Source organism: Notolabrus celidotus, chromosome 11 (genome assembly GCF_009762535.1).
Source record: "Notolabrus celidotus isolate fNotCel1 chromosome 11, fNotCel1.pri, whole genome shotgun sequence".
Taxonomy (NCBI): Eukaryota; Metazoa; Chordata; class Actinopteri; order Labriformes; family Labridae; genus Notolabrus; species Notolabrus celidotus.
Window position 1 is genome coordinate 13,689,907 of NC_048282.1, and position 27,563 is coordinate 13,717,469.

At 38.5% G+C, this 27,563-nt stretch overlaps 5 protein-coding genes across 5 annotated transcripts in view; 2 read left to right on the top strand and 3 right to left on the bottom strand.

The window, feature by feature from the left end:
* Positions 1–2,132, top strand: part of si:dkey-11f4.7 (piezo-type mechanosensitive ion channel component 2) — a 33,599-nt gene extending 31,467 nt beyond the window's left edge. The window contains exons 54-55 of the mRNA XM_034695502.1: positions 60–270; positions 1,149–2,132. Coding sequence (XP_034551393.1) covers positions 60–270; positions 1,149–1,404 — 467 coding nt within the window. The 3' untranslated portion in view covers positions 1,405–2,132. The remainder of the gene's footprint in view (positions 1–59; positions 271–1,148) is intronic.
* A 75-nt stretch (positions 2,133–2,207) lies between these two features.
* On the bottom strand, positions 2,208–4,370 carry atp5f1e (ATP synthase F1 subunit epsilon). Its single transcript, XM_034695505.1, has 3 exons — positions 4,236–4,370; positions 3,782–3,909; positions 2,208–2,391 (listed from the first exon to the last, which is right to left on the bottom strand). Coding segments are annotated over exons 1-3 (162 nt in total). The 5' UTR covers positions 4,268–4,370; the 3' UTR covers positions 2,208–2,389.
* A 1,678-nt stretch (positions 4,371–6,048) lies between these two features.
* Positions 6,049–12,845, top strand: LOC117821313 (PRELI domain containing protein 3B-like). The gene is made up of 6 exons (XM_034695504.1): positions 6,049–6,181; positions 8,097–8,265; positions 9,236–9,325; positions 9,500–9,570; positions 10,412–10,514; positions 10,630–12,845. Exons 1-6 carry the CDS (start codon positions 6,150–6,152, stop codon positions 10,744–10,746), a joined length of 582 nt encoding a protein of 193 aa, XP_034551395.1. The 5' UTR covers positions 6,049–6,149; the 3' UTR covers positions 10,747–12,845.
* A 442-nt stretch (positions 12,846–13,287) lies between these two features.
* bpifcl (BPI fold containing family C, like) lies at positions 13,288–20,625 on the bottom strand. Its single transcript, XM_034696842.1, has 16 exons — positions 20,315–20,625; positions 20,067–20,210; positions 19,738–19,852; positions 19,446–19,577; positions 18,648–18,803; positions 18,498–18,561; positions 18,296–18,356; positions 18,048–18,139; positions 17,692–17,868; positions 17,496–17,555; positions 15,264–15,431; positions 14,649–14,716; positions 14,515–14,557; positions 14,340–14,400; positions 14,047–14,123; positions 13,288–13,945 (listed from the first exon to the last, which is right to left on the bottom strand). Exons 2-16 carry the CDS (start codon positions 20,179–20,181, stop codon positions 13,886–13,888), a joined length of 1,449 nt encoding a protein of 482 aa, XP_034552733.1. The 5' UTR covers positions 20,182–20,210; positions 20,315–20,625; the 3' UTR covers positions 13,288–13,885.
* Positions 20,626–21,363: 738 nt separating this feature from the next.
* LOC117821796 (vesicular inhibitory amino acid transporter-like) lies at positions 21,364–24,550 on the bottom strand. The gene is made up of 2 exons (XM_034696300.1): positions 24,122–24,550; positions 21,364–23,355 (listed from the first exon to the last, which is right to left on the bottom strand). The coding sequence occupies exons 1-2, from the start codon at positions 24,500–24,502 to the stop codon at positions 22,168–22,170; spliced, it is 1,569 nt and encodes a 522-aa protein (XP_034552191.1). The 5' UTR covers positions 24,503–24,550; the 3' UTR covers positions 21,364–22,167.
* Between the last annotated feature and the right edge of the window lie 3,013 nt (positions 24,551–27,563).

Genomic DNA, 27,563 nt, shown 5'->3' on the forward strand with positions numbered 1-27,563 from the left:
TCTATCAGCTGATCAGGGTACTGATCCTCTTTGCATCTCTCTGATATGTCCTCTCCTAGATCCTTCAGTCCACGTACTGGCCTTCTTCAGACCTATGTCACTAGAAATTCAACAGGTCAATGGGTCTTCAGAGAAAGACACAGACCAGTGGTGGGTTGTGGAGGAGTGCTCCCCAGTTCCTGCCTCCAGTCACAAATGTGACAGCATCGAGATAACCATCTTCAGTGATAAAGTCAGCCCCTCAAGTCTTGGCTTCCTGGCTGGACACGGGTACGAATCATTTTATTACACCTGCAGTTAGTTAGAAATATCTTATTATTATGGACTTCATACCTCAAACCAAGCCTTGTTTTTTTATTTTAATGTTTCAGGATGTATTTTACATCTAAAGATACTTAGCAGTTAGTCAGTGTTAAGTTTCTCAAGCCAAACTTAAAGCAACTGTATATTAATCCGAATGTTACCCAACATCTGGTGATGTTGACATCTCCAAAGATGGTTAGGGGATGAAGGCGAGTAACAATAAAAATTGACCCTAGTGTAAAGAAGGGAACAAAGTATAAGCAAACAAAGGATTTACTTAAAAAACTAAGGACAAATTAACAACTTGGAACATGCTTCGGTCAAAAAACACTAACAAAAGACAAGCTCAACTACCTGAAACAAAATCCAAACACTATTAGCTAAAATTACCACAATAACCAAAATCAAAACAAGTAAGTCTAAGGCCTCAAAGAAAACACCCTCTTCCCGCTGAAGGCATAGTCACTAATATAGGAAGATGCCAAACACACACAGCCAAAGACCCACTGGCTCTGGCTGCTGCCTCCTTTCTTCTGCTATTGGGATCAGATGGTGGACATGCCCCAAAAATATTTAAAACTTTATCCAAGATAGACAGACATAATTCAAACCTTCACAGGACTCTTTCATATAAGACAGCTGTCACTGTTTGGCATTCTGAACAGACACCAGACAGAGTTTTACAGAGCAGCATCAGGTGTCATGATGTTGTTTGACTTTTTTTTTTGTTTGCACTTCTTCCTTTCTGTCTTGATTACTCACTCACAGTATTTTTTGAAAGGTGCTTTTTTCAAACTTAAGACTCAAGATTTTCTTTGTAACCGCCTCTCTTCTTTTTGTTGCAGCATCGTAGGCCTATACATGTCCGTAGTACTGGTCATTGGAAAGTTCGTCAGGGAGTTCTTCAACGGGATCTCCAGGTCCATCATGTTTGAGGAGCTGCCATGTGTGGACCGGGTCCTGAAGACCTGCACAGACATTTTTGTTGTTAGAGAAACTGGAGAAATGGAGCTTGAGGAGACACTGTTTGAGAAACTCATCTTCCTTTACAGATCCCCAGAGACCATGATCAAGATGACCAGAGACAAGAAAGACGATTAGGGTTTGATGGAATATTTCACCATATTAAAGGACACCTAAGTGAAGTTCATTGAACTCCCTTTATTCAGAAGGGATCATTAAGAGCACATACATTTTTTCAATTAATTGGAGTTTTAATGCAATATAAGTGCAGTGAAGAACTGTATCAGCAACGGGGAATTCTCATTGATGATCAACAATAATTAAGAGCCCTGCTGAAGTGCCACTGAGCAAAATGTCCCTCTCGTACCCTGCTACATCTTGATATGCGAGGTTCTTGGCAGGTGCAAGCTTTGAAGGTCAACACAGAGATAAATCAGATGGTGTATATGGTGAGAAAATGTGGTTTGATTGGTGAGCTAATAGATTCAATGAGATCATCATAGTAGAATTTGTACCAGAAAGGACTGTGTGCAAGGGAAACATTCAAAATGTGAATGTTGGGGATTAAGAAGGCATTAAATAGTAATACCAGTTAACTTCAGCTACTCAAATTAAGTCCCTACCAGTTATTTGTTTTTTAGTCCACTGAGCAGTGCATGCATTTGTAGTCATTTTAGATTCAGGTTTTCATATAGCATCCTATTCCTTGACTTAGATCCTTAGGAGAACAATGAAATTTCAACAAACAATTGAAGTCGTGAGGGATCAATGCATCCATACCTCTGTAAATACAATGTTTCTGTAAATGACTGTTGAGACTTATGAACTGTTTAATTTATACCAAAATAAAAATGGTCCCAGACAAACTGTTGACTTGCCTGTATACTGTACCATCATTATCATCATCATCAATATCAAGACAGGAACACAAGGAAACAAAATGTATTTTGGTTATCCATCTTTAATAGTTTTTTCATCACAAATTAAAGGGGAAACAAATTCATTCAGGTCCCCCCAGACTGGAACACCTCATCTTGATGTTATCCATCCTCTCCTCCGCAGGGCAAGACAGTGACAGGACCTCACAACTCAAGGGAAAACGTATCTACATTGTGGTGTCAAATCCTGGAAGGAAAACATAACAAAAGAGTTAATATTACTGAAATGACCTTTAACAAAGTAATGTTTCAGAGTAGTGAGAACAGTTTCAGAGTTTGTCTAAAAGGACAGTATTTTTTAAGCTACATGAAACAAAATTCCCTTGCAATAAACTTCCACATGACCTCTGTCAAATTCACTGGTTAAGGCATGATGACTGCTAAAATATCTAATACTCCATGAAGACAGGGCAATTTTGAATACATTAATGATGCATTTGTTTTAGTTGCTAACACTCCAAGTTGCTATAATCATTTCACAGATAGAATATTCAGGTAGCTGATGCATTGTGTAAAGTAATCTAATTTTGGTAGAGGATGCCTTATAACTCTAATTTCCACAAATAGATACATTGGTGAATGTGCAGTTAAGTTTAGATTATGTAAAAAGCATGATAACTCTTGAAATAACGGTGTTAGAGAGAGAAATGCAGTATATGAATTATCAAGATCTGTTATAAAATATTGCTACACCTTAACAAATATACAGAGGGGTCAAGTAACGAAGTACAAATACTTGGTTACCTTACTTAAGTACAAATTTTGGGTATCTATACTTTACTGGAGACTACTTTTTACTTGTACTCCATACATTTTCACGCAATTATCTGTACTTTCCACTCCTTACATTTTAAAAATGGCCTCGCTACTCTTATTTCATTTCGGCTTGTTTTCATTCCAGCTTGTCATCGTTCAAAATTAACATATTACATTAACATATTATTTTAACATTATAGTCATTATGGCCTTTAGAAACATGTTTTTTTGGGGGGGGAGGTGGGGTAGTGCACTATAGGCCCCTGTGGCGCAGCCTAAGCTTTTGTCCTTAATGTAATATTTTTTTCCTTACATTACTTTTATACTTTGAAGTAGTTTTGAAACCAGTACTTTTACTTGAGTAAAAAGCTTGAGCTGATACTTCTACAGAAGTCTTTTTAAACCCTAGTATTTATACTTCTACTTGAGTAATAAATGTGAATACTTTTGACACCTCTGCAAATATATAATGTATAACATATCAATGAAGCTGAAAGATTAGTGGATAACCAAAACCAAAAAAAGCAGCATTATAAATTGACCTTTGTTACTGTCCTGTGTGATCCATTAAGTTAAGTCTACAGTTATTTCATTTAAATAAAGGGACAGATTATAGGCCTACTTCACAGGGAGCGTGCATGACAATAAAGTATGGCTTTGTAAATGAATGGACACTTCTACACTGTCAACACTCAATGTCATAGCTGCCCCTCGTCGGCCTGCGTACATAAACGACCATGGACCGTGAGAACATTATGTGCATGTGTTAATATGACAGTTCTCCTCCCGCACCAACAACATAACATATTTGATAAACTTACATGAAGCTGCTGTTTTGGGTTTAAAAACCTTGACGTTAGATTCTGCGGCCTTCATCGCCTCGGCTTTGACCTGCGGTTTCATGGCAGCTCGCACCGCGCTGGCGCAGATAGAGGAGAAGCGAATGTAGCTGCAGAGAGGACACACATTGGTTAGCCACATGCTACAGAGGAGGTAACATTGACTCAGTTGTTAGACTAAGAAAAAAACCCTGCTTGTTTAATAACTATTACATTATCAACACATGTATACTTCTTCAGTGGTTTCTGTTCTCTAAGGTTAGCATAGTATGTTCAACACAAGGGTAGAAAGCTGCTGTAGAAGCTATGATAGGTTATTTGTTGAACGGGATGTGGGACAGGACTACGGTATAGTATTCTGTTTTCATGAAACACCCTCAATAAAAACATGACAACCCAAAACGTATGTTTTCAGTATATATTTGAATGTTTTTACCTTAGGCCTGCCTGTCTCCAGTATGCAACCATCTTGCCTTCTTTGTAGCTTCAAGGACAGATAGGAAGGATTACTTCTTCTTCTTCTTTTGTAGTATTTAGGGAACACACAGCTTTACTGCCACCTTCAGGACTATATGGACATGGCGTAGGTCCCAACTGTGCGTGATGACGTCAGACGAGATAAGTTGATCTCTGCCATTACCAAGAGCTCTGCTCAACTCAACTTTATTTCTATAGCACCTTTCATCAATCAATCAATCAATCAATTAATCAATCAACCAACCAATCAATCAATCAACCAATCAATCAATGAGTCAATCAATTAATAAGACTTTATTTATAAAGCGCTTCATACAATGGCATTGCAACACAAAGTGCTGTACATAAAACAACCTAAAATAGAAAATATTAAGAAAAAGATCCCAGGTGATTGACGGTCACCTGTCCAGACCATCTTAATACCCCCAATCTATTTGATCAAAACAGGGCCATTGGTCTAAACTTGAAGTGATAAAAAGTGATAAGATTATCCTTATTTTCGTTTTAATTTCTGATTTTTCCAAACATTTTGGTGATTTTGAAAGTATTGCTGCTGTGAAATGGTATAATCTGTAGTATGGTTTGTTGGTTGTATGATGTAACATTGTAACCTAGTAGTCTACTAACTATTTCTATTGAAGGACCTTCTTTGGTAGAGATTAGTTTGAATTGGGTTGTATAATGATGATGTATTGAGTGAGTTTTGAAACTATGAGGAATGTATCTACGGTTCAAGTGTTCAGTTTAAAGGAAAGTAAATAGTCTGATATCAAACAAATATCAAATTATAACTGTTATGTGGTTTTATTTGGCTCTATTGGTAAATTATATTCTTATTTCATTTTTATTTATCTATTTTTATTTGTATTTTTTATTTATTTATTTATTTTTTCTCTATTTGTGCTCTATTATTTTGTACTACTCTTGCTACTATGTCTGTGTTGCTGCAACAACTGAATTTCCCCACGGGAATCAATAAAGTACCAATGTGTGTTATTTTTATTTTCTTTCAGCTTACTTTTATTTAAGGAGCGCTTGGTTGCATGTGTTGCTAGTCCTGTTTTCTTTTGTTTAAATGTTAATTTGTCTTTTCTGTTTCATTTGTTTGTTTGTTATGGTGTAAATATGTATAATGGAAAAGCTAAATAAAAATAATAATAATAATAATCTGGATTACAGCAGTAGTCAAAGAGTGCTATCCTAACCAAACCTCTTAACAACACAACTGATGGTCTCAAACACATTAAAAACATAAGTAACTCCTCAAATTAACTCTTGGCAAGGTTCACGTGTTCATTCAAAACTCAACTGTCAGTTCTTTTAAAACTTTTTAAATTGTATTTGTTATTTAAACTGTTTGTTTTAATGTTTTAAGGTGACCCTGAGTGTCAAGAAAGGCACCTATAAATGAAATGCATAATTATCATTATTATTATTAAACCATTCCTAGAGACCTCATGAAGCTGATTGAGAGAATACCAAGAGTTGGCAAAGCTGTCATCAAGGTCAAAGGGGGCTACTTAAGAATTAAAAATATAAAGCATATTTTTGTTTGTTTATCACTTTTTTGTTAATTAAATAATTCCATATATGTTCTTTCATAGTTTGATGTCTTCAGTATTATTCTACAATGTTAACAATAATAGAAATAAATAAAGACTATTGAATGAGAAAAAAAACAGTAAATAATGAGATGGATAATATTCAGATGGATTGTGGTGGACGACCTGTAGTACTTGTTTCTGACAGCAGGGGGAATCTCTGTATTAAAGGCGCAGTTCTCTCTGTCGACCCTCCTCCAGCCTTCCTCACGCCGGCGGTCACGCTGTCATTAGTCGCCCGGCTCCCGAGCCCTGACACAAAAGCCTTAAAAATGAAGATCTGGGCGTCAGAGCACATTTTCAAGTGAGTAGTTTTCTTCCCATGATGATTCCTCTTACACAGAAACCTTTAAAGTCTCAGCTTTTCTGTGGTATCGTTAGTTTTTACAGACTGTCCGGATCACAGCTGCTAGCTTCAGAACAGCTAAGTTAAGGTAACTTTAGAACAAGAGTCCACGACAAACTAGACAACGTTGTTTCGCTTATGCAGTTTGTGTAACATAGTAAATGTAACCTACTGTCAGCAGTGTGTTTGAAGTTTTCCTACAAGAAGTGAAATGTGTCTTTGTGTACTTTTAAACTAAGTTGATGAAGCGTTAGCCAACAAGCTACATGTAGCTATCTGAAGCTACGATCGTCGAATTGTTTATTTTTAACCTTTTATTTTTATGCGGTAAATCAGTCACTACTTCATAATAGTGTAAGTATTCACGATTCTTTTAGAAACAGGGATAAAAGCTCTGTCTCCTAAAATATCATTATGTATCGTGTTCACAGGGTGTTACATAACAGTCTGTCAGGACACTAAGTACAACACATGAAAACAAAGTGATCGTCTGTTTTTATTTATCCTTGCTGTTCATAGATGGATAAATGTTTAACACTGACACATGTTGTCCAATACCAGAAGTTTCTAGATAGGTCAATGGTGGAGGTGGTCAGTGGAGGGGGCGTTCCTCCTCCTGTTTCCTCCATTTTGTTTTTGCTAGTTTTATTTGGTAATACCAAATAGAGATGGGATTTATGGCTCTTTTATTTATTTATTTTGTAGCAGTCAACCAGGGTTAACTCGTTTTTATCAAGGAAACAATCACTGGTAGCTGTTATAAGATAAGATTTGGATCAGAATAATTCAAACTTACACATCCCACCAATATATATATACTCTATTGTTGGGAGAATATTCTGAAATATTGATTATCATGTCATTTGGCATTGTAAACATTACATAAGATGGTGCTATATCCCCATGCTTCAACAGTGTGATCACTATTTTGAATTTTCCCTCACCTAAAACTTTGTGGCGCTATAAAAAGTAGGCAGGCTACAGATAACTTCCATGCAAAACAACTTTACTGTAAAATGTTCCACACAAGAATATTTTAACAATACAGAAACTAATACAGAAATAAGAATAAATATGTATGTATATAAAAATATAAATACAACTAGAATCAAATTAGGACATTATTAAAATGTGAATGCTAAATTGTATCTACCCCACCGGGCGTTTCTACACCTGAACTACTTTACAAACAAGAGCTCAGCTCCTTGACTCGAATCCACATCAAAACAATGTAAACAACAACAAGGTGTAGACAATAAGTGTGAACAAAAGAGTCATGGGGCACGCAGGTGACATGTGAAGGCAGCGTGGGTAATCTGCATATAAAAACAGCTCCCATCGGTCACTTAAAAGAGCCGTTCAAAAGACTGACTCGTTTGTGAACGTCACATCTCTAAAATCAAATGAATCTAAGAATTGTTTAAAACATGGGTAAGAAACTTTGTAGGGTATTTGATAAGTCTGTTAAATATTCCCTTCACTTTATGATACCTGCCGGCGTCATAAAGTACAGTTGGTTGCTCGTTTGGCATGATTGTGAACCTCTTCATTGCTTGTAATACATAATTAGATGCACCTGTTTGATTAGCATGATGTTTCATGTCATGCTTGGAAATGATGACGATTAGTGTGTGTGGCTTTTTTCAATGCTTTAGCTCAGCTTAAAAGCTTGCACTATAAATACATCTGACTGCTACTTCTTTATTTTCATCTTGTCACAAACTCTATTAGTACATCAAACTATATTGTTGTATTATGCACACTAATAGCATCACAGTTATCAAAATGCTAACATTGGCAGCTCTTGTTAGACTGTTAAATGGCTAGCTGAAATGAGCTGTGTCCTTCTCTCAATGCCGTTTTTTTTTTACAGCCATCCATGGGAGACTGTAACAAATGCGGCGATGCAGAAGTACCCCAACCCAATGAACCCCGGTGTGTTTGGTGTGGATGTTCTGGACAGAAGTGTGGACACGCAGGGACGGTTACACAGCACCAGACTACTCAGCACAGAGTGGGGGCTCCCTGCTATGGCTAAGTCTGTAAGTCACATGATAGGAGAAGCACTGAGTGGGAGTGGGAGGGGGAGGGTCACATTTTGTTTATTATAGACATATTTGAGAATAGCTTTCATTTGGAAAGTGGAAGAGATAAGAGATTAGCAGAATCTGCTGTCAAAGCATGTAGTGTCCAGCAGCCTTTACTAGAAGTAACAGAAGCCCTTGTGTCAGATGTATTAAATTCTGTTTGATGAACTTATTCTGTATGACTGATTTAGTTCTGTTAAATAGTGTGGTGGCCATTTATCATAAAAAACTCAAAGAATTATTAAAGTATCAAACTCAAACTTTAACTAAACAAAGGGTCACTGATGCACAATGGGGATGTGATGTACGCAGGCAAAAGAAGTCCATTGTCCATGCAACAGTTCAGTAGTTTCCAATGGTTTATTTTGATGACAGGCAAGCAAACAAAAGGAACAAAGAAAATCACGGCTCCTGCTGCCTCTCTTGCGCTGGTAAAAAACCATAGGCCCTCCCAGGTGCATGCTGGCCTTCTGCCACCTACCTACCTAAATAACCTCAGATGTCCACAGTTCCTAATCACCAAACAAACAAAACAAAGAAAATAAATACTAAATATACAAAAAATCTTAATATACTAAACACATGACTAGCAAAAAATATATCCCCCAAATCCAGCTTGAATTACCTATAAAAAAGAAAGGTTTTGGATAAATCTAACAACTAATACTACTTATTAATTCTAAAATAAATGCAAAAACTAAACAAATAGCTCTAACATAGTATATAAACTGTCTAGTTACTAGATTATTTCAGTTTGCCACAATCCTCACATTCATTTTTAAGGAAAATACTTTTGTTAATTGGTAGATTAAATCAAATTCAGCCATTTGATACCCATCTTGTTATGAAGTTTTACTCTGATGTGTTGTTACAATTAATTAGCATGGTATCAGCTCACTTTGGATTTTGTGCCTCTTTCCTGCAGATCATTGGGGTTACGAGAACGTGCACTTATGTTCAGGAACATTCGGTGGTGGACCCCAAAGAGAAGACCTTTGAGCTGAAATCTACGAATGTGAGTTGTGATGTCATCGTGTTTGATTGAGAATTTAACAGTACTGTTATAAGCTGTTGTTGTGTTATTAGAGTGATACTTCATGTAAGGTACAGCAGAAAGAAAGCCAGTACTTAGTGACTGTAAACAATGTAAATATGCTGATCAATGCTTCTTTTTTTCTCGCCCAATCAGATTTCCTTCACTAACCTGGTATCTGTGGATGAGAAGTTGACATACAAGCCACATCCCCAGGATCCTGAAAAGTAAGGGACTCAAGTTTTATTTTATAAAGCTTAACATACAACTGTTTTAAATTATAATGAATTGTTCTTAACCCTCCTGTTACCCTCAAATTTACTAATATCTTTTATCCTTGGAGTCAATTTGACCCCAGCAATTTAAACCTCCAGAAACTGATTGTTACCCAGGTGTATGTGTCAGGAACTCTGTTTCTTTGTTGACTACCTAAATAGTCCTTTTAAATAAAATATATTTCAAGTATAAACACAATTTAAAGCATTTAGAAGGACTTTATTTGTAAAACAGAACATCAAACTAATGCAAGTTTGTCATGCTCTCGTTGGCCCTGCCTTGTTTCTATGTTTTCAAAACAAATGACACAGGACACATCATTAAATGTCTTTAGAGACATGGTGGCTGGAAATATTATATCTCAATCTGAAGATTGGCAGTTCGATCCCAGCTCCTGCAGTCACATGCGGAAGTGTCCTTGGTTATAGTGACCTCAATATCATCCAAAACAACCAAAACTAATATGTGTAAAATGTTGATATTTCTTATGTTGTATACAGCTAAAACATCCTGGGGTCAAATTGACCCCAAGGAACACCGATGTGTAATTTTTTTTTCAGGAAATTGGAACATATCAACATTTTAATTTTATGTTTTCCCAGTTGTCCCCATTAAATTACAAAATTCATGAAATATGAAGCCAAACAAATGATGATAGTCACTAATTCAGAGACGTTAAACATTAACTAGGGTCCAATTGACCCTAAGGATAATAGGAGGGTTAATTTGATGAAATTATTGGATTTTTTTAATGGTGTTTGTAACCTATTATTTGTATAATTGTGTGTCCAGGACAGTGCTAACCCAAGAGGCTTTGATCAGTGTTAAAGGTGTCAGTCTAAGCAGCTACCTCGAGCATCTAATGGCTAAGACCATCTCTGTCAATGCTGGCAAGGTGAGTCCACCCAGAAAACCTCCTCATAAATCTGTAGATGATGGCCTAACACCTCTTAAAGTAACAGTGCACCTGTCACAACACATTATGTATTAACACTCACTCTGTGTCTCAGGGTCGGGAAGCAATGGAGTGGGTCATCAGACGATTAAACACAGAGATTGAGGAGTTTACTGCAACCGCTCGTGGCAGTCTACGTGTTCCCATGGCAGCAGCCGTCGCAGACAAATGATCCCAACTCTCCTTTCTCCACCATCATGAACCGATGGACCTCTCAAACATTTCCTTACACCTCACCTTCCAGCACACTTTGCATCACAACACCAACCATCAGCTCAACGTTTGTTGATTTTGTGTGAATATCACAAAAAACCTCCCGTTCTTCTCTTCTCTGAGGTCCGCACAGCAAGTTTGATACTCGCCAGTGTGGGCAGTGATGGGGAGTGATGAGCTGATGATAGTCAAAACACAGACAGGGTTGAATTAATCTGCACTTGAAGCTCATGAGACTCAGTCTTGTGATGTTTAAGCTCTTAAAAAAATCACACTGTGCCTCAACATCAGATATGAACACTTTTCTCTTCTCTGCCTGTCTCCCCCTCACATTAGTATTTTAAATCTCTCTTTTATGTACTTACTGTTTCCAAACATTTTTCAACAAGACAGGTATTCAAAGCCCCTGAAACAAAGTCACTTTTTATGGATGGCAGATATCACTTAGTATAGCAAAACTGACAAAAACACCACCCCCTTCAAACAGGCTGTAACAAAATATAACAGTGACTTGGAGTTACATGCTGCAACAGCTGTATGTTGTGCTATTTGAAGCTCCTTGCTGATCTTCTCCATTGTCCTGTGAAGTCAGACACAGAGTATGATGGAGAAGTCTGAGCTGGTTGTTTGTAGTAAAGACTTGTACCGCTTAGATGATGCAAAACTCACATGACAGCCAGCGTTGAGTGCAGGTGAAGTGGCCTTACAAGAAAGCCAGTTTTGTGGATTCACTGTAACAAAAATAGTAGTAGCCCAAAAGTTTAAAGTAATGTCCCATCAGGTTGATGATTTCTGGTTCTCTGAGTGAGTGTGTGCAGTCCTGGGTCTTAGCCTGTCACAGAACAGCATGGAGTGATGCTGACTAACATTTAATACAACCATGAAGTCCAGCCAAGGAATTTTGTCACAAGTGTTCTAGCCCATAACTTATGTGGGTTTCTCTGCTTACATCAGCATGTTGGATTGCTTTTCTAAAGGTCATTCAGGTCTTGACTTGCTTTGATACCTTCTGGTACTTATGGAATTGACTTGCTTTGTGGAGACCCTCTTCTCAACGTGTTCTCTGTCACACTGAGTTGACGTGTTTTTTAGGAAACTGTCATAGTCTGAAATGGTTCATACTTGAATGTGTAACTTATTTAAACAAACTAACTTAACAGGGGAATAAGTTGTCGCAATTTACTAAGATGCAGGATTCATATTAGCACTGAGAAAATGGTGGCTTTGACGACAGCGTTTTTGATTTTGTTGTAAACATTCACCAGTGTTTTAAGAGCAGCTTTACAGGGTGTGGTTCACTCCATCAACATCCTTCATTTATGATCATGGAAAAGCCTGCTCTGTTTTCATAGTGTCCATAGAGTATTTTAGCCAAAGACTTGAGGTGGAATTGACTGATTTTTAAACTGTTAGCTTGTGCTGTTTTAATACATCTTTGCTACTGCTTCTCCCATAGAGGCCTCTTGGGTACTACATGGTTGACAATTGTTCAATCCTCTGTTTTCTTCTTTCTTTTGACCTCATTGAGAGGAAGTAGACTTAATAACTCTGCCACTCCTATTTATTTCTTCTCTTCCTCCCTCTGTAAAATGTAATAGTTATATGGTTCAACTAAGTCTTTGTTAAAGTAACGGCATCATAAGTCTTCCAAGATGCTCCACAGGAGTTGCCTTTCCTCAATTTGTTGTTTCAGTTCCTTAGATGTCCATTTGACTTTAGTATCACTGCTTTTCACTACTGTTTCCATCAGCTGAGTTTCATTTTTTAAAGCTTGGTTGTAATTATTCAGTCTTGTCATGCGTCATCCGCTCCGGATCATTCAGTCTGAAGTGCTATCTGCTGCCCTCGCTGACCGATCAGCCAGTCAGTGTCCACACAGTGTCTCCTCTCATGAATGAAGTGTGATGTTTTTCTATGGGGAACATTTTAGAAACATAGGCTGTAAATAGGCTTATATTTATATTTTGGTGGTGTTACATTCCAAGAATGTGAACATTGTGAGTCTAACAAATGCACACTGAAATGTTTCAAAATAAAGAGATGTCATTGTTTCATGAAGTTAGTGATGGAGTGTTTTGTCATATGTGTTTACTTCTTGGTGATATCTTAAATTGCAATATTCTAAAAACCCAATTAAAAAAAATTAAAAACGTAACCTGTTGAGTTTTAAAGGGAGATGCTTTAAGTTCTCATAGAATGAGTCTGAGGCTTATTTAAAGTCCTACTTGTTTTTTTTGTCTTTGTGATTTTGGCTTCAATCAAAGAGCAGACAGCCTTTGACTTTAGTGATGACTGTCAGGACTCAATTGCTGTTTATAGAAAGGGTAAATATTTGTCAAATGTATCAGAAAACAGACTTATATTTTATTTACTGAATAATAAAACTAAATTGGGTATCAGGTAAAAGAACAACATATGTATATAAATATTTTTTACATGAAAGTTTTAATTTATGGTAAGTTTCAGATTTATCTGCATACTTTAGGTATTACAGTCAAAATCAGTCCCCTTGTCTGTTTTATTTCCAAGGATTTTGTATTATTTAAATCAAGTGCCCCCTTGTGGAAATATAGATAATTGCATAGTGGTGCACAAAATGATGGTGCAAACCATAAATAGAATACAAATTTGTGGTTTCCTTTTATATACATACATAAATATATACTTCTATTTCAAATTTACCACACTGATGGAGAAAAGTGTAGAAGACAGAAGAAAAGCTGTAATGACAAAATGTGCAACCCTATGTTCAGCTTGGTTTATATTCAAATGAGCCTGTACACATCTGAATGCTTAAAAAAATATTTAATTTAGTATATTTTGTGAATAGAAGATCAGACAGAGAGAACACAACTTCACCAGTATTAGTTAAGTTGAACTGAAGGTTTGATTATTGTTGATTTGACATTAAGGATATATAATTATGAGTAAATGAATAACTATTCAGGAGTCAGGTAGGTGCATTTAGCTTTAACTTTTAAACAGAAGTGCTCTTTGTGTGTGTTAGACACAAATCCAGCATGTTTATTGATCAACAATTTAAGTCTGAGATGTAGAGCGTCCTTGCTTGATGCACCTTCATTTGACGGGTCAGTTTGTCAGTTGAAGTCTTCATCTGCCATCAGCACCTGAGCATCTGAGAAGACTGCTATGAAGCCCTGTTGAAAATTGAGACACTGATCAGCCCAACAGAAGTATCTCACTTAAATGCTAAATATTTCCAACAATAATTAATGTGTTTTATTTTACGGTTACTCACCTTTTCCACCTCCAGGACTGTGTTGACCAGCTGTGCTTGTCTCATTCTAGGTAAAACAACACCTTCACCCAGTTTCTCTGGAATGAAAAAATTAAATGTCAAGAAAGAGATGTTTTTAAAAAAATTAATTCTCACAATATAAGTTTGTTGGAAAAGAAGCTGTAATTCCTACAGAGAGCAGTACTTCTTATGTGTTAGCAGCACATGCATGAGCACAGGCTAATGATCAATGCATAGAAGACAGAGAGAGACTAAAAAGTGAACAGATGTTTAAAAACGTGACTTAGACTCACCATTCAGATTTGTCACAACTAATTGTATTGCCATTCTCCCAAGCCCCTCCAATTTGTCAGTCTACAAAGAGAAATGTCACACTCTAAATTCTTGTTTGGTTCCTCGTTTGTGTGCTTGTTTGGTTGTCTGTGATAAACATGAAATATGAGGGAGTTTTTGTTTGGTAAAATGTACCTCAAAGGGTCCCACTTTACTTGACGCCAGCGTGAGTGTGAAACTATTTGAAAGAAAGCAGTATTATTACATTTAGTACATTTGCTTTGTCAACTCACACTCAGGTGTGTGTTTCAAAATGTGTTTGTGCTCACTTGTTCATTTTCAGGGAGCCCTTCAATTTGCCCCCAGCGATCCACACTTGACTGCTGAACTTTGTGTCCTGAAAGAAAAAAGAGAGCAAAACTGCAAAAACTGCACATGACCATTATGATTTATCTTGGTTATTTTCATGGAATTTAAATATCATATTGTTGTATTTTTCAGCCACATGACAGATGTCTCATATTTGAGATGCTGAAACCTACTTCTGTTATTTGTTTTCCTAAATAAATGATACATAATAAATTATTTCAGAATAGCAGTCCATCAATTTCAGAAAGTGCAGATACCATGGCACCTGTAATCATTTATATTGTCCAAAAGTGTTTGTTAAAAATCTGTCATTCTTTGAGTGAAAAAAGTTCGCTATAAGATTTATTTTCTTGGGATGCAAAGTGTGTTTCTGTGTCCCAAAGTCCTGTGGATAGTACAGAGCTGAGGAACACAAGTAATGCCCTACTCAGCATCTACAATGTGTGAAATACTTAGATATCTATTTTACTCTGCAAGTATGCTAATATTAGCAAATATGTTGTTGAAATCAAGAGCTAAACACTGAAAAAGGTGATCTTGGAAATATTGAGGTCCAGAAACAAAAACATACTCACAACTTTGAGTTCGAACAGTGCGGTTTCAGTGCCATTTTTCTGGATGGCAAACGCCATTACACCCCCCTGGATGCCCAGATCAACAACACCAGGCAGGAAGGAAAACAGAGGAAAATCTGTGGCAGAAACCTGCAGATTCATCAGCAGGTCTGGAAAAAGCTTAGGAAGCTTAAGAAAGAGAAAAAAAGAAGATGTTACATTTTTGTGTCTTTGACAACTTTCAGCACATGTTAATGAATAGTTAAAACCAAAAACAATTAACAACTCCTTCAATAGCAATGACCACACCACCAACAAGATGCAAGTGAAATCTATTTATTGGTTTTATTAGAATAGTGATTCTGGTTTTGACATTGAACTTCATGCTGTTGTTGGTTTTGGGAAGCTTAGGAAAGAAAGAAATAGAAAGAAAAAGTGTGGAAGAGAGTGGCTGGACTAAATAATTTTAGTCTCTTGCTTTTTCCCTTTTAGTTAATTTTATCACTGGCACATGATAAAATGATTCGACTCTATTTTATATAATGCTTTATTAAGAGATATCAATCAATCAATCAATCAATCAATCAATCAATCAATCAATCAATCAATCAATCAATCAATCAATCTTTACTTATATGGCGCTAAATCACAACAAACGTTATTTCAAGATGCTTCTACAAATAGAGCAGATCTAGACTGTGTTAAATTATTAACAAAGACCCAACATCAAGACGGGATAAGATCCAGTCCCATTTTACAGACAGGACTCAGTCTGATCTAATCTTAATCCACCATGAGAAGAACACTTTGCAGCATTTAACAAGTTAAATCGGCAAGGACAAACTTCCTTTAAACATGTAGAAACCTCGAGTAGAACCAGACTCATGTTAGACAGATGTGCCTCAATGGAGTTGGGGTTGGATTTGTCATCTAAGGTTTACGATTACATATATATATATATATATATATATATATATATATATATATATATATATATATATATATATATATATATATATATCCAACTCATCTCTTTTTTGTTTTTTTCAGCTTAACAGTGCCCTTGTCTGGGAAGAGTTTTCATTTATATTAGGTTTAATATTCTTAATGGGTCCAACTTTTTAAGGTTTGTAATCTTGGCAATCTTAACATAAATTCTGCATCCATAGGAAGCACATGTAGCAAGCACAAACATGATCAAAGTGGTATAATATAATATATATAAATATATAATAATGAACTCCCTTTTTTTTTTTAGATTAGAGCAACACTAGAGTTTAGGCAGATTTCAGGACATAACTTGATATGACGTCATCACAACAAGGACAGAAGGTGTCCTGATGTAGCAAAATCAGGGAGAACAGGCAACTCATGTGCTGCATTTTTGATTGTATGACTAAAGCCCTTAATTCATTACAACGTTAATAAGGATTTTATAATATACTGTGTTATAGGGAGGTTTTGTAAGTACTTGCTACATGTGAAACATTGATTGTAGTTCATTGAGTGATATTGTGTATCTTCTATGTTTGGGCCTGAGAAACAGATGGATTTTGAACACTTTAAGATCTGGGTGATCTCTGGAGTATTTTACATTCAAGCAACAGAGTTTGATTTCATTTGAATATCAATACTGTATATTGTAATGATTCAGATGAGAGCAAATAGAAGTTCATATTTAAAATCATGCAAGTTATTAAACATGGAGCAAATAACTGATACAATGTACCCTGCATTTAAAATTTCACTCAATTATTTTTTGTGACAGCCACTAAAGAAAACAGAACTTTGCTTTCGTTTTTTAGGATTATGTAATGTTTAAAATCACAAGCTTCTTCTTCACAGGAAGTTATGATCATCTCCAAATGAATCACTGTCCTTCCTTTTTTTCCTGATCTTAAGAAACATTTCAAAATCAAACAACCCTGGTTGAAAAAGTTGACAGCAACAGTCTAAAGTTGTGTCTTTCTAACAAGCTTCATAAAATGCAATCCAATTATCTGTGGCCGATAACTGGTAAACCAACCCAGACTGACATGAACAATCTGTAAAGTTGAATACATTTGCAAAGTGAAGTGCTGAAGTGTGAACCACTATGCAGTCATGTAGTCTTGTTCATACTGGGCATTTTCTTTTAGGAAGATCTCCATTTCAATGTTGATTGATGATAGAGCTGAGTCTCTAGAACTGTTGTAACATGAAGCCTGTAATTAAATTAACTAATTTAACTCCAGTGTTCGGTTGTAAACTTACCTGAGGAATAAAAGGCCCCATTGAGCTGGTGTTTAGGTGCACAGGAGAGCGTGGGGGTATCTGAGGCGATAAAGACAGTATTTAAAGACTTTGTTTAGGTCTGCTGATAAAAGTGCAAGAAATTATACACTGGACTGGCAGTATTCCCTGCTTTCTTCTACTTTGTCATTCTATTACTTTTTCCAGAGGCACTTACCATGCTGTCATTGATGAGGGCCTTGAGCAATCCAGCTGAGTAGTATCCATATGAGGCTGAATTCAGAGTGTATTCAGACAGGCCCATTGACAACATGTAGCTTGGCTGCTCAGGTATGGTGAAAGGTTGGGCATCAAAGGGAGGGACTTTCGGAGTTTTGATACTTAAGAACTCTCCCTTTAAATCAAGAGATGCAAATAATGAAATACATTGTTATTTTTTGTTTAACAAAAAGCTCCATCCCTATTTATAAATTACATTTGCTGAGCATGTTGCACATATATTTATAGACATGTGCTTACAAGAGCTGCATGTGTAATGTGACCAAAAAGCTTGTTGAATGTGTGACTCCTCACCTTAAGACCCAGATTCAGGCTTGAAGCATCAATGATGGGTAAGCCACTGAGAGGCAGGTCAATGTTGAGGTCTTGATTCACATCGAAGGAAACTAATCAAGATAGAATGAATATATAGATTTATTTTTATTACTGACTACTTTTTCACTCGAGGCTTTATGTAAAGTATTCTTTGACCTGCATTGCGGATATTATTGTGTAAATGTTTTTCAAATGTGGGTCTCTGAAGATGTCGCTGACTGCAGTACCGTTCATGGCCTGCAGGGAGTCCTCCAACATAACAATTGATTGCTCAACGTCAGGACAGATCTGCAAAGACACAAAGCATGTCATACAGTACTCACCACTGGAAACCTTTATTTATTTATCACATGAGCACTATCTGATGATGACAGAGGATAGACCATACCTCCACTGATAAATACAACAAAGATAAAGAGAAACACTTACTTTGCCCTCTATTTCACCTTTGATATGCCCCTTAAAATAGTTCACAAAACGCTGGATGATCCAGCTATTGGAAAAATGACATTTCAAGGTTTATATCTTGACATCAGTTTAGCCTTGTTCATCTCTCTCTCTCTTCCTGTTCTACTGTACCTGGCTCCACCATGGAAGTGAATGTTCACATCCCCAACTTGAGCATCACAGCTGGCACTAGTAACTGATAGACGCCCCTCAGGATCTTTCCCCAGGTTCACGATAGAGGTCACATCAACGCTTAATAAGGCCATGTTGAATGATCCATGGTCTTTTCTGAAAATAAACGGCAAAAAAAAAATCAGCTTGTATTGGTGTTACTTTTAAATTTCACATTAATTGAGTAGATATCAGTGTAAAGACATACCTCGTGGCAAGAACAGGAAGACACCACAAACACTGGTTTATATCTTTTGATATTTTTTGTGACACTCCACCCAACTTAGTTAATAAAACACATAACCGTCCTGTTGGAGGTTATACATTATAGATCACTGACTACATTACTATCACTAACTAACTTATCTTAATGACATCATTGAAATCAACCATGTTCACCACGAGAATACAGGATCATATTGCACTGGAGACAAAGACAGTATACCTTTAAAAACACATTTACCGACTGTATATAGAGGTCATCAGATTAAACAGAGAACATATTGGTGCTTCCTCATTCTGTCATTATGCACATGTCTCTCTCAATATTTCCATTTGAATTATCCACTTATACACTTCAAATTAATGATTTATATGATACTGATCATTTTGACTTTTGTACATTGTGGTGAAGTTAATTAAAAAGATTACATCTCTTCAGATTTGGATTTCAAACATTACTACAAACTCTGATTGAACAGCTTTGGGTGAGTGGCTTTAAGATCAAGGAGGATTGGGCAGAAATGAAGAAAAACTCACATTATGCCATAATGTGTCCTCCACTCGCCTTCTATTGCAACACTGAGGCCCAAGATGGATGACTTGAATCCTGTGGCGTCTTTATAGAACTCCACAGACGGCTCTGGAAAGTCGCACTGTACTATGTTGATGCTAGTGCACACAGGGAGAGCAGAGATATTTGTAAGCAGGTGTGATGATACAGATCTGAATTGTGTTATCCTGAAATCCTGAGGTAATCGCAATTTTGAAAATACACTCGTCAACTATAACCAAAAAAAGACATCTTGAAACTCATGAATGGGAATCCTACCCAGATAGTGTGTAGTATACAGTGCCCAAGGTGCGAAGGTCAACTTCACCATTGATATCAGGAAGAGTTATGAGCTCCAGCTTGTCCTGAATCCACCCTGCCCCTACATGTTTTCCTGGGACAAACAGCATAAACACTTGTAAAGTAGCTATAATCACATCTTGATAGTAGAGTTTGACTTTATTTGGTCCCTTTAATAAAAATTGATTTAGAGGAAAGTAATGTGACGCCTGGTAAGCAGTTAATTTGTCCCTCCACCCAACTGTGTTAATAGATCACATAGTAAAAAATGACTTCTGAGGAAATGAAACCATCTCACATTGCCTTACCGTACTGAAGTCCTTTATTGTTCAGAACGAGTTGTAGCCCAGGGTTTTCTCCACAAGCTGAAGAAATGAGCATGAGCACCACGGTCACAGATAGGAGCATTCTCCTGGGTTCCATGTGGTGTTACAGTACCAAATACCTGTAGGCTGCACAGAGAACTCCTGAGACATTTACATTTTAAGCCTGAAACATGAATGTGAAAATCAAAAGAGTTCAACACAAACTTGTTAAGAAATGTAATAAAACATACCTGAATTACAGCTGGTTGAAGTACGTTTGTAGTCTTGGAAGTTTGTAATTTGGCTACTGATGTTTGTAGTACATCTGAACAGATGCCCTGAACTGTTGCTCTGCTGTAAAGCTGTAGCTTTCCTTCCTGTATTGCTGAGAAGTGAAACTCACTGACATTTGAAAATAGACTGGAACAGGTCTGCGCTCTTGTGAGAGATCACAAGTTTATTTATATATTCCTCTGTGCCGGTGTTAACCAAGTAACTGTCAGAATAGGGGTGTAAAAGCAGATACGGTTCTAAACCAGATAAAATGTGTAAAGAAAAAATCCCTTGTGTGTAGAGATGTGAGCTTGTATGATAGTAAAAAAAACCAGCAAGATAATATTAAAAGCTATCAATGATGTTTTGTAAGACTGATTATCATTTGATCAAAGTCCAACTATTTAAACAATGTTGTATTTATTTGATTCATCACATGTCATGGCCTACCCACGGGAAAAGGAAGTGAAAATGATCTCTGCTGTTCAGCTGAATTTTACATCAGCTTTAATGTTCTTAGAATACCAAGTGACATCAGATCAAGACTTAAAAGCTAAGATAATTTACAGTGTGTGTGTGTGTGTGTGTGTGTGTGTGTGTGTGTGTGTGTGTGTGTGTGTGTGTGTGTGTGTGTGTGTGTGTGTGTGTGTGTGTTTGTTTGTTTGTTTGTATGTGTGTGATGTGTGATCAAAGGTAAACTGATCACAGGTGTTATGCTAACTGCAGTTCAATCTATTTCCATGCAGTCAGTAACAAGATGCTTTGGAAGCCAGTGTCAAGAGAAAATTAAACAGGCAAATGTAGCTTCCTGTTATTCAATTTGTGCTGCAGCCCACAGCTTTGTCTTTGGACGCTCACATTGTTTGTTTAGGAAAGAGGAAGCCTTTTGAATTTTTTCATGTGTAGAGCTCAGAGACCAGAACAATGAAGACTAAAGTGAAACTAAGATCACCAAGGTGTAACTCATCTGTACTCAAGGAAACATTAGATTCACCAGCCATAAAATATTTCATTTATTTATCTCTTAATTCAACAAATACTCTTTATCTCACACACCATAATTAGTTCCATTAAATCACAACTAACAAGTTCAATAGGAAGAGAATATTATCGACAGACATGTTTCATATTACACAATTAGGACCAACTTGCTTGCACTTTGTATTCACTTCATCCAGAATGACACTTGGAACATCAAGAAAACAAACGAGCCAACGAGGACTACTATAGGCATAAGCTGGAAAAAAAACAAAACACAAAACAAACTGAAAAAGATTTCTGTTTAAACGACTACACATCAGTAATTTGTTGTTTATTCAATCCAAAGAGCTCCATCTGATCTGATGGGTTCCTCTGTCTTGTATTTTCTCTGAAGTGGGATAAACGATATATCTAGCAGCTCAAAACCATATAACATATTCACACCATTGTTTTTTTCCACATATTTCATTCCCCAGATATAAACACGAACACACTCACAGTTAGACCCGTAGCGGACATTGCACTGGATCTTTGTCAACTTTGCATGAAGACTGCTAGGCCTACAGGTGTGTTAATGCCTGCATATTTCTCATCACCCCAATCATGCAGAGGTTGCTTCTGTCCATTTATTAAAACATGTTTTCTGGTATGACTTCACTACTTTACACTATGATTGTAGAGTTTATTATTGCACATTATCACGAAGGCAAAATAAAAAGATGTAGGCTACATTTCACACAAATAATCCTCCTCATGAGCTTCTATGTCAAGTGGTCAATGTGATGTTTCGACAAGGTCGAGTGTGGCCTTTTAGGGCATTTCCATTCAATAAAGGTCATCTCTGGATCTGTCAGTCATGGATATTGTACCTGAACGCCTCTATGAGCCCTTCAATTGAGTGAATGAAGCCAGATATGGCGCATATGCCTCCAATGACAAAAATGGCAACGTCGAAGAAGACATGGTGCCACATGAGATTCCTCCACTGAAGCTTCAGGTGGAAGAGGCTCGGCAGGAGGAAGCACAGGCCAGCGCCCGTCAGACTCCCAGTTAAACCCATGAGAAGGGCAAAGTGGGGGACAAAGACGGCCATAAGCAGGGTGAAGACCACCAGGGCAATTCGGAGGCCCAAACCCCACGATTTCAACTGTCCGTTAGGGCCGTAGCAGTCAGGTAAGCAGCCCCTCCCGCCATCCTGGAACAGTGATTTCTCCAGAACCTCGACGGCAGCGAAGAAGGGCAGCGGGTAGGATAACAACGCCTTGGAAACAAGGAAGATGTTCACCACAGCCCGGATAGTTGAAGGCAGGTTATCCGTGATGACCTCTTTGGTGGCGTCTGCCCAAGTCAAGTAGGCCACGAGGGCGAAGAGGCCTTTGAGGACGCAGGCCGCGATGTGTGTCCACTCCATCATGCAGTGAAATTCGCTAGGCTTCTGCATGTTTCCCTCTAGGGAGGGAAGGAAGATCTGGGAGGTGTAGCTGAACACGATGATGCCGATTGAAATGGGGAATTTCTTTACATCAATATAAAACTTGACCTTTTCCCAGGCCCATTCTCGCGCCCTGGAGAGGCAGTAGGCAACCACGAGAACATTGATGATGAAGTGCGCAATTGTACAGAGCAAGCTAAACTTGGACACAGACTTGAGGTTCTTCAGGAACGCGCATGGCAGGAGCGCTAACGTGGCCACCACAGACCAGGCTTTCTGAGATATAGGGAACCCTGGGAAACTGTTGTACATCAGGTTGCCGCTGACCACTACATACAGAATACAGGTCATGACCAGCTCGATGATCTGAGCCACGTTCACAACGTGCCCGCCCAGCGCTGGAAACCGGGGCGCACAGCAGGCATTGGCGATGTCTACATAGGAGTCCCTCACGCGCACTAATATGCCGTCCTCGTTCTCCTCGTATAGACACGCAATGAGGATTTTGCCGGTGTAGCAGCACACCACAGCCGCGAAGATAATGAGGAAGAGACCGAGGTAGCCGCCGTGGAGGATGGCGTACGGCAGGCCGAGGACGAACATGCCCTGCGGAAAGAGAAGCGCAGATGAGTGGTAATGGACAAGGCCCACATCGCAGTGACAGGTCGAGCCAACCCAGGCATGCGATGAATGCCTCGCAAAGCTCGTGTCTTACATAATAACAATAACAAAAACGATATTTTGGAGAATAAAATGACAATGCAGTTGAGAGAAAATGCGAGATCCATTTTCAGTGTCTGCACCGCACCATCCTTTTCTCTGTCCCGTCGCCCTTGAAAAAGGCCTTCTGTTTGCGCTCACAATTAGCTGAATTATAAGAATTAAAGGTTCCGTATAAAACAGGTTTTTCCAATTTATTTGGCTGCTTCTTCAATTTGATTGAGGCCCTGATAACGTGTGGAAACCATTCAGCCCCACGGCTATCTAAGTCGCACAGGCCCGGCCTGCAGCTCATCTGATAAAAAGATTTGAATAAATAATTTCAAAGACGCACGAGCTGCATTGAAATCAGAAAAATAAATGAATAAATAAATAAACGTAAAATGTGAGCATGCATTTACTCTTGATAAAATTATGTTTAACAAGCTATCTTCAATACATCAGTATAATTTATTCGACAGTATTAGAGGCACAGCTTTAACAAATCTTTGTGGAAAGTTATATAAATTATCATAGAAATATTTTCTTAGAAAAATCTCATATCTTAAGCAAGAAAATCTTCAAGGTGACTTTTTGTCCATTCGCAGGCCTAATCTATGGAGCACATGATGTTTTTGCAGTATAAAATAAAAGATCAAAGTAATCAGTGTACCTGAATGGCATTAGTGACGTTCCAGCCGGCCTCCCATGTTGTGATTTTTGGTTTATCCGCGTCCAGCGAGGCGCTTGGCTTCAGGGACGAAGGCCTCCGGCCAGTGCCGTCCCTCTGGTAGTGGCTGTCTCCCTCCAGCTCCCCCCCTCCCTCCATGTCCCCCCCTTCCTCCTCGCCCTGAAGGACATCCATTTGCATCCCTTGCCTGTAGTCATAATCCAAGTCATCGCACTCGGCGAAACCCAAGCCCTCCTCGTCCGTCGCGGCCTGGAAGCCAAGTCGGGCGAACACCCCGCTGACCTTGGCTTGAGATTTGTTGGACACCGTGTGGGCCGCATTGGTCAGCTTGTTGGTGAGCTTGTGTCGTATTAGGTGAGCCATCTTTAGCCGATGAAAAACGTTCTTCAACTGGAAATGGTATTACAGAGTAAAGACCCGAGAAGCAGCTGCATGCAGGGTGGTTTAATTGCGTTTCATCTGCTACTGTATATCCATGCCTGTTGCCTCTTCAGCGTCGTCGCAGAGCTAACCAGCCTTCTAACGGCAGCCAAACCGGTTCACCCAAACCGTTTAAAATCCTCAGCCGCTTTTCTTGGCTTGCTCATCCATAGTACTCCCTCAGAAAGCACTCCTTGGTCTATGCATGAACGAAGACACGTTCCAATAACTGAGACAAAAAGTCTGAATGTCTCTTCATTTGTCGTTAAAGCATAAATTAAGACTTTTTCCAACCAGAACTGTCAGTCAGGAGTCCCGGTGACCGCGGGAGCGCAGGAATCTCTGACAGCATCACCCACGGAGAGAGAGAGAGAGAGAGAGAGAGAGAGAGAGAGAGTGAGTGGGTGGGGGCGTGCACGTGTAGGCATAGAGTGCCAGTGTAAGGACTCGCGCACAGGAGAAAGGAGAACTGTCACGAATGGCAAAGGCAAGAGACAGAGATAGAGAGAGAGAGATAGATAGATAGATAGCTAGAGAGAGAGAGAGAGAGAGAGAGAGAGAGAGAGAGAGAGAGAGAGAGAGAGAGGAGACAGTGGAAATAATATAGTCTCCTAATAGGACTTTATTTCACCGCCGTCGTGGATAAAAACGGTCAGGTCATTTTTGAGACAGAGGGAAAAATGGTACATGACAATACATGAATGAAGAGAAGAGAACTTTTCATTTCATCCGTCAAAAGGCCGACAAACACTGCCACCAACCAAGATCAGGAGTCATGTAGCCTACATGTAGTCATGAAAAAAGTACAACTGACATGTTTTTTGTCTTTTTAATGAACTGAATCAAGGATTGTGTTACATAAACCCACAATTGTCTCCGTGGTTGCCGCAGAACGAGCACATTAAGGTGCCTCTAATGCCGCAATGCTTTCTGTGTCCTTTAAAGAAAATGCAGCCTACTTTTCTGCAGAGCGTGCTCGTTTGAATTTCTACATATGAAGCCAACATGTATTTGTGAAGTGAGGCACACGGGCTGCATCATTCGACTGCAGAGACTGCGCACAGTCAAATAAAGTCCAGTCGTGCTCACATCTTATGATCATTTTCTGAGAAGAAAAGACAAAAGGCATTTTGCTCCACGGGTAGACTAATATATATATTATTTTTGGATAGATGAAGTCGCATTTCTAAATTATACATTCCAAGAAGGGAGTCATTTTCTTCATTTTTCAGAAATGTTTTAATATTTGTAAAGGCCTATTTTTTTTCTTAGTAAAATTAATTCAAAGCAGGTGGTAAAGCAGTCTTGATCAAACGTTCTGATACGCTATAAAATAGGCCCCATTTTCATATATTTCCTTTAAATAACCACTACTGTTAAAATTGTATCCACGGGTTTTGAGGTGCCTGCGCATTTGACAGCTGGATTCCAGATGAACATGTTCAGCAGGCGGTAAAAGGATGCAACTCGTAGATGATATGATGAACATACAGCAGCTGGCCGGCTGCAGCGCACTGACAGCACCATGGACAGCTCCTCAAGAAAGAATAACCCTCTTCTTTCGTCCTTCTGTGAAAGAGCGGTAGGACAAAATGAATCCGCCCATCAACGAACCACGCGCTTCATCCTCATCTATGCCTTTATCAACCCTTGTCTTACAGAGGGCCTCGTTAAATTAAGCTCTGCAGAATGTGAAAAACATGGGTAAAGTTATTCGTTCTCCGCTTCTGCTCTAATCCTGAGGAATACGAAGCACCTCGTCCTGTCCTGCGTAATCTGTTGTGACACGACTGGGCAAAACTGTCATCTTTTTTGCTGCCCGCTTGCAGAAATGTGGCCCACTGTGACAAGAACGGCTAAAAAATCACTGCATTTCTGAAACTACCGATTACCATGCTTTAAATAGCAGTGAAAAATGTATGCATGTTAAGCAATTTACTGAAAAAATATCGAGTATGAGGAAAATAGCTATATTTCAGGATACAGGAAGATAAAGGCAAACGTAAAAAATTAATAATTTGCGGGCTACAATCAAGGCAAAAAAACGTAACATGGACCGCATAGATCTAAATTTAGAAACTAGCCAGAGGACAGAAAAAGTTCCGCATATTTTCATGCTTGGCTTGGGCTGCTTCGCCAGCTGCTATTTGTGTTCAGGCCAACATAGTGTTTATTAGTGAGTGTGTGTCATCCATGTCTGGGGGTAAGTGCGTGCGTGCGTGTTTGTGTGTGTGTGTGTGCGTGTTTGTGTTTGTGCGTGCGTTCGTGTAGGGCAGAGAGGAAATAGGGAGAGTTCTTGAGGCATCTCTCCCTCCCCCATCACACGCACAATCCGCGGGCTAACGCTGGGACAGTGTATCGGCTGCAAATGTCACTCACGCGCACACAGAAACGCAAGCACGCAAAATACATGCTGCCTCACCCCAAATCTGCACTGGAATGAAACGGCTTCAACATCAAGGAGAAATGTTTTCAAAAGAGATGCATTAAATACGGAATATGTGCTGCAATTAAGCCGTTTTGTGGGTATGAAATAAACCTGCTGATAAACTCGATATTTATAAATAAAAAAAGGCCAAAATTCCGTTTAGAATAATAAATGTTTTTTGAGCTTTACGTCTTCATGGCAAAATGGATTTCCAGTTCGTGCTTCTTTTTTTTTTTTTTTTTTTTTTCCGCAAAAGCTTTCACATTGGTTGCTGGGGCGACCAATTTAGCTTCTCAGGCTACAAAAAGAGGGATTAATGCACGCTCGATGTGTGTATGAGTTCAAACGCTCAGAGAGGAGTGTGTACAAGCAAGCGCGCCTGATTCAGTGTGTGTGTATTTGCGTGCGCGCACATGTGTGTGTCAGATAGAGAGAGAGGGAGAGATAGAGAGAGCGAAAGAATGATGGGTGTGCGCGTGTGTGTTGGGGGGGGGCTTATAGGCTCTTCCAACATCCATGCAGTGCTGACTGGAAGCAGTAATCTCTGATAGTTGCCATGGCCACGGTAATTGGACA

What these genes read in the sequence shown, in the direction of transcription:
- atp5f1e (XM_034695505.1), bottom strand. Translation starts at nt 4,267, where the DNA reads ATGGTTGCATACTGGAGACAGGCAGGCCTAAG. An exon ending in TGGAGACAGGCAGGCCTAAG is followed by an intron (nt 3,910 to 4,235) that starts GTAAAAACATTC and finishes TCCTCTCTGCAG; the next exon opens with CTACATTCGCTTCTCCTCTA.
- LOC117821313 (XM_034695504.1), top strand. Translation starts at nt 6,150, where the DNA reads ATGAAGATCTGGGCGTCAGAGCACATTTTCAA. An exon ending in TCCCTGCTATGGCTAAGTCT is followed by an intron (nt 8,266 to 9,235) that starts GTAAGTCACATG and finishes TCTTTCCTGCAG; the next exon opens with ATCATTGGGGTTACGAGAAC. An exon ending in TCTCTGTCAATGCTGGCAAG is followed by an intron (nt 10,515 to 10,629) that starts GTGAGTCCACCC and finishes TCTGTGTCTCAG; the next exon opens with GGTCGGGAAGCAATGGAGTG.
- bpifcl (XM_034696842.1), bottom strand. Translation starts at nt 20,181, where the DNA reads ATGGAACCCAGGAGAATGCTCCTATCTGTGACCGTGGTGCTCATGCTC. An exon ending in GGCTCCCTGAAAATGAACAA is followed by an intron (nt 14,558 to 14,648) that starts GTGAGCACAAAC and finishes TCTTTCAAATAG; the next exon opens with TTTCACACTCACGCTGGCGT. An exon ending in CAGTCCTGGAGGTGGAAAAG is followed by an intron (nt 13,946 to 14,046) that starts GTGAGTAACCGT and finishes AATTTTCAACAG; the next exon opens with GGCTTCATAGCAGTCTTCTC.
- LOC117821796 (XM_034696300.1), bottom strand. Translation starts at nt 24,502, where the DNA reads ATGGCTCACCTAATACGACACAAGCTCACCAACAAGCTGACCAATGCG. An exon ending in ACGTCACTAATGCCATTCAG is followed by an intron (nt 23,356 to 24,121) that starts GTACACTGATTA and finishes CTCTTTCCGCAG; the next exon opens with GGCATGTTCGTCCTCGGCCT.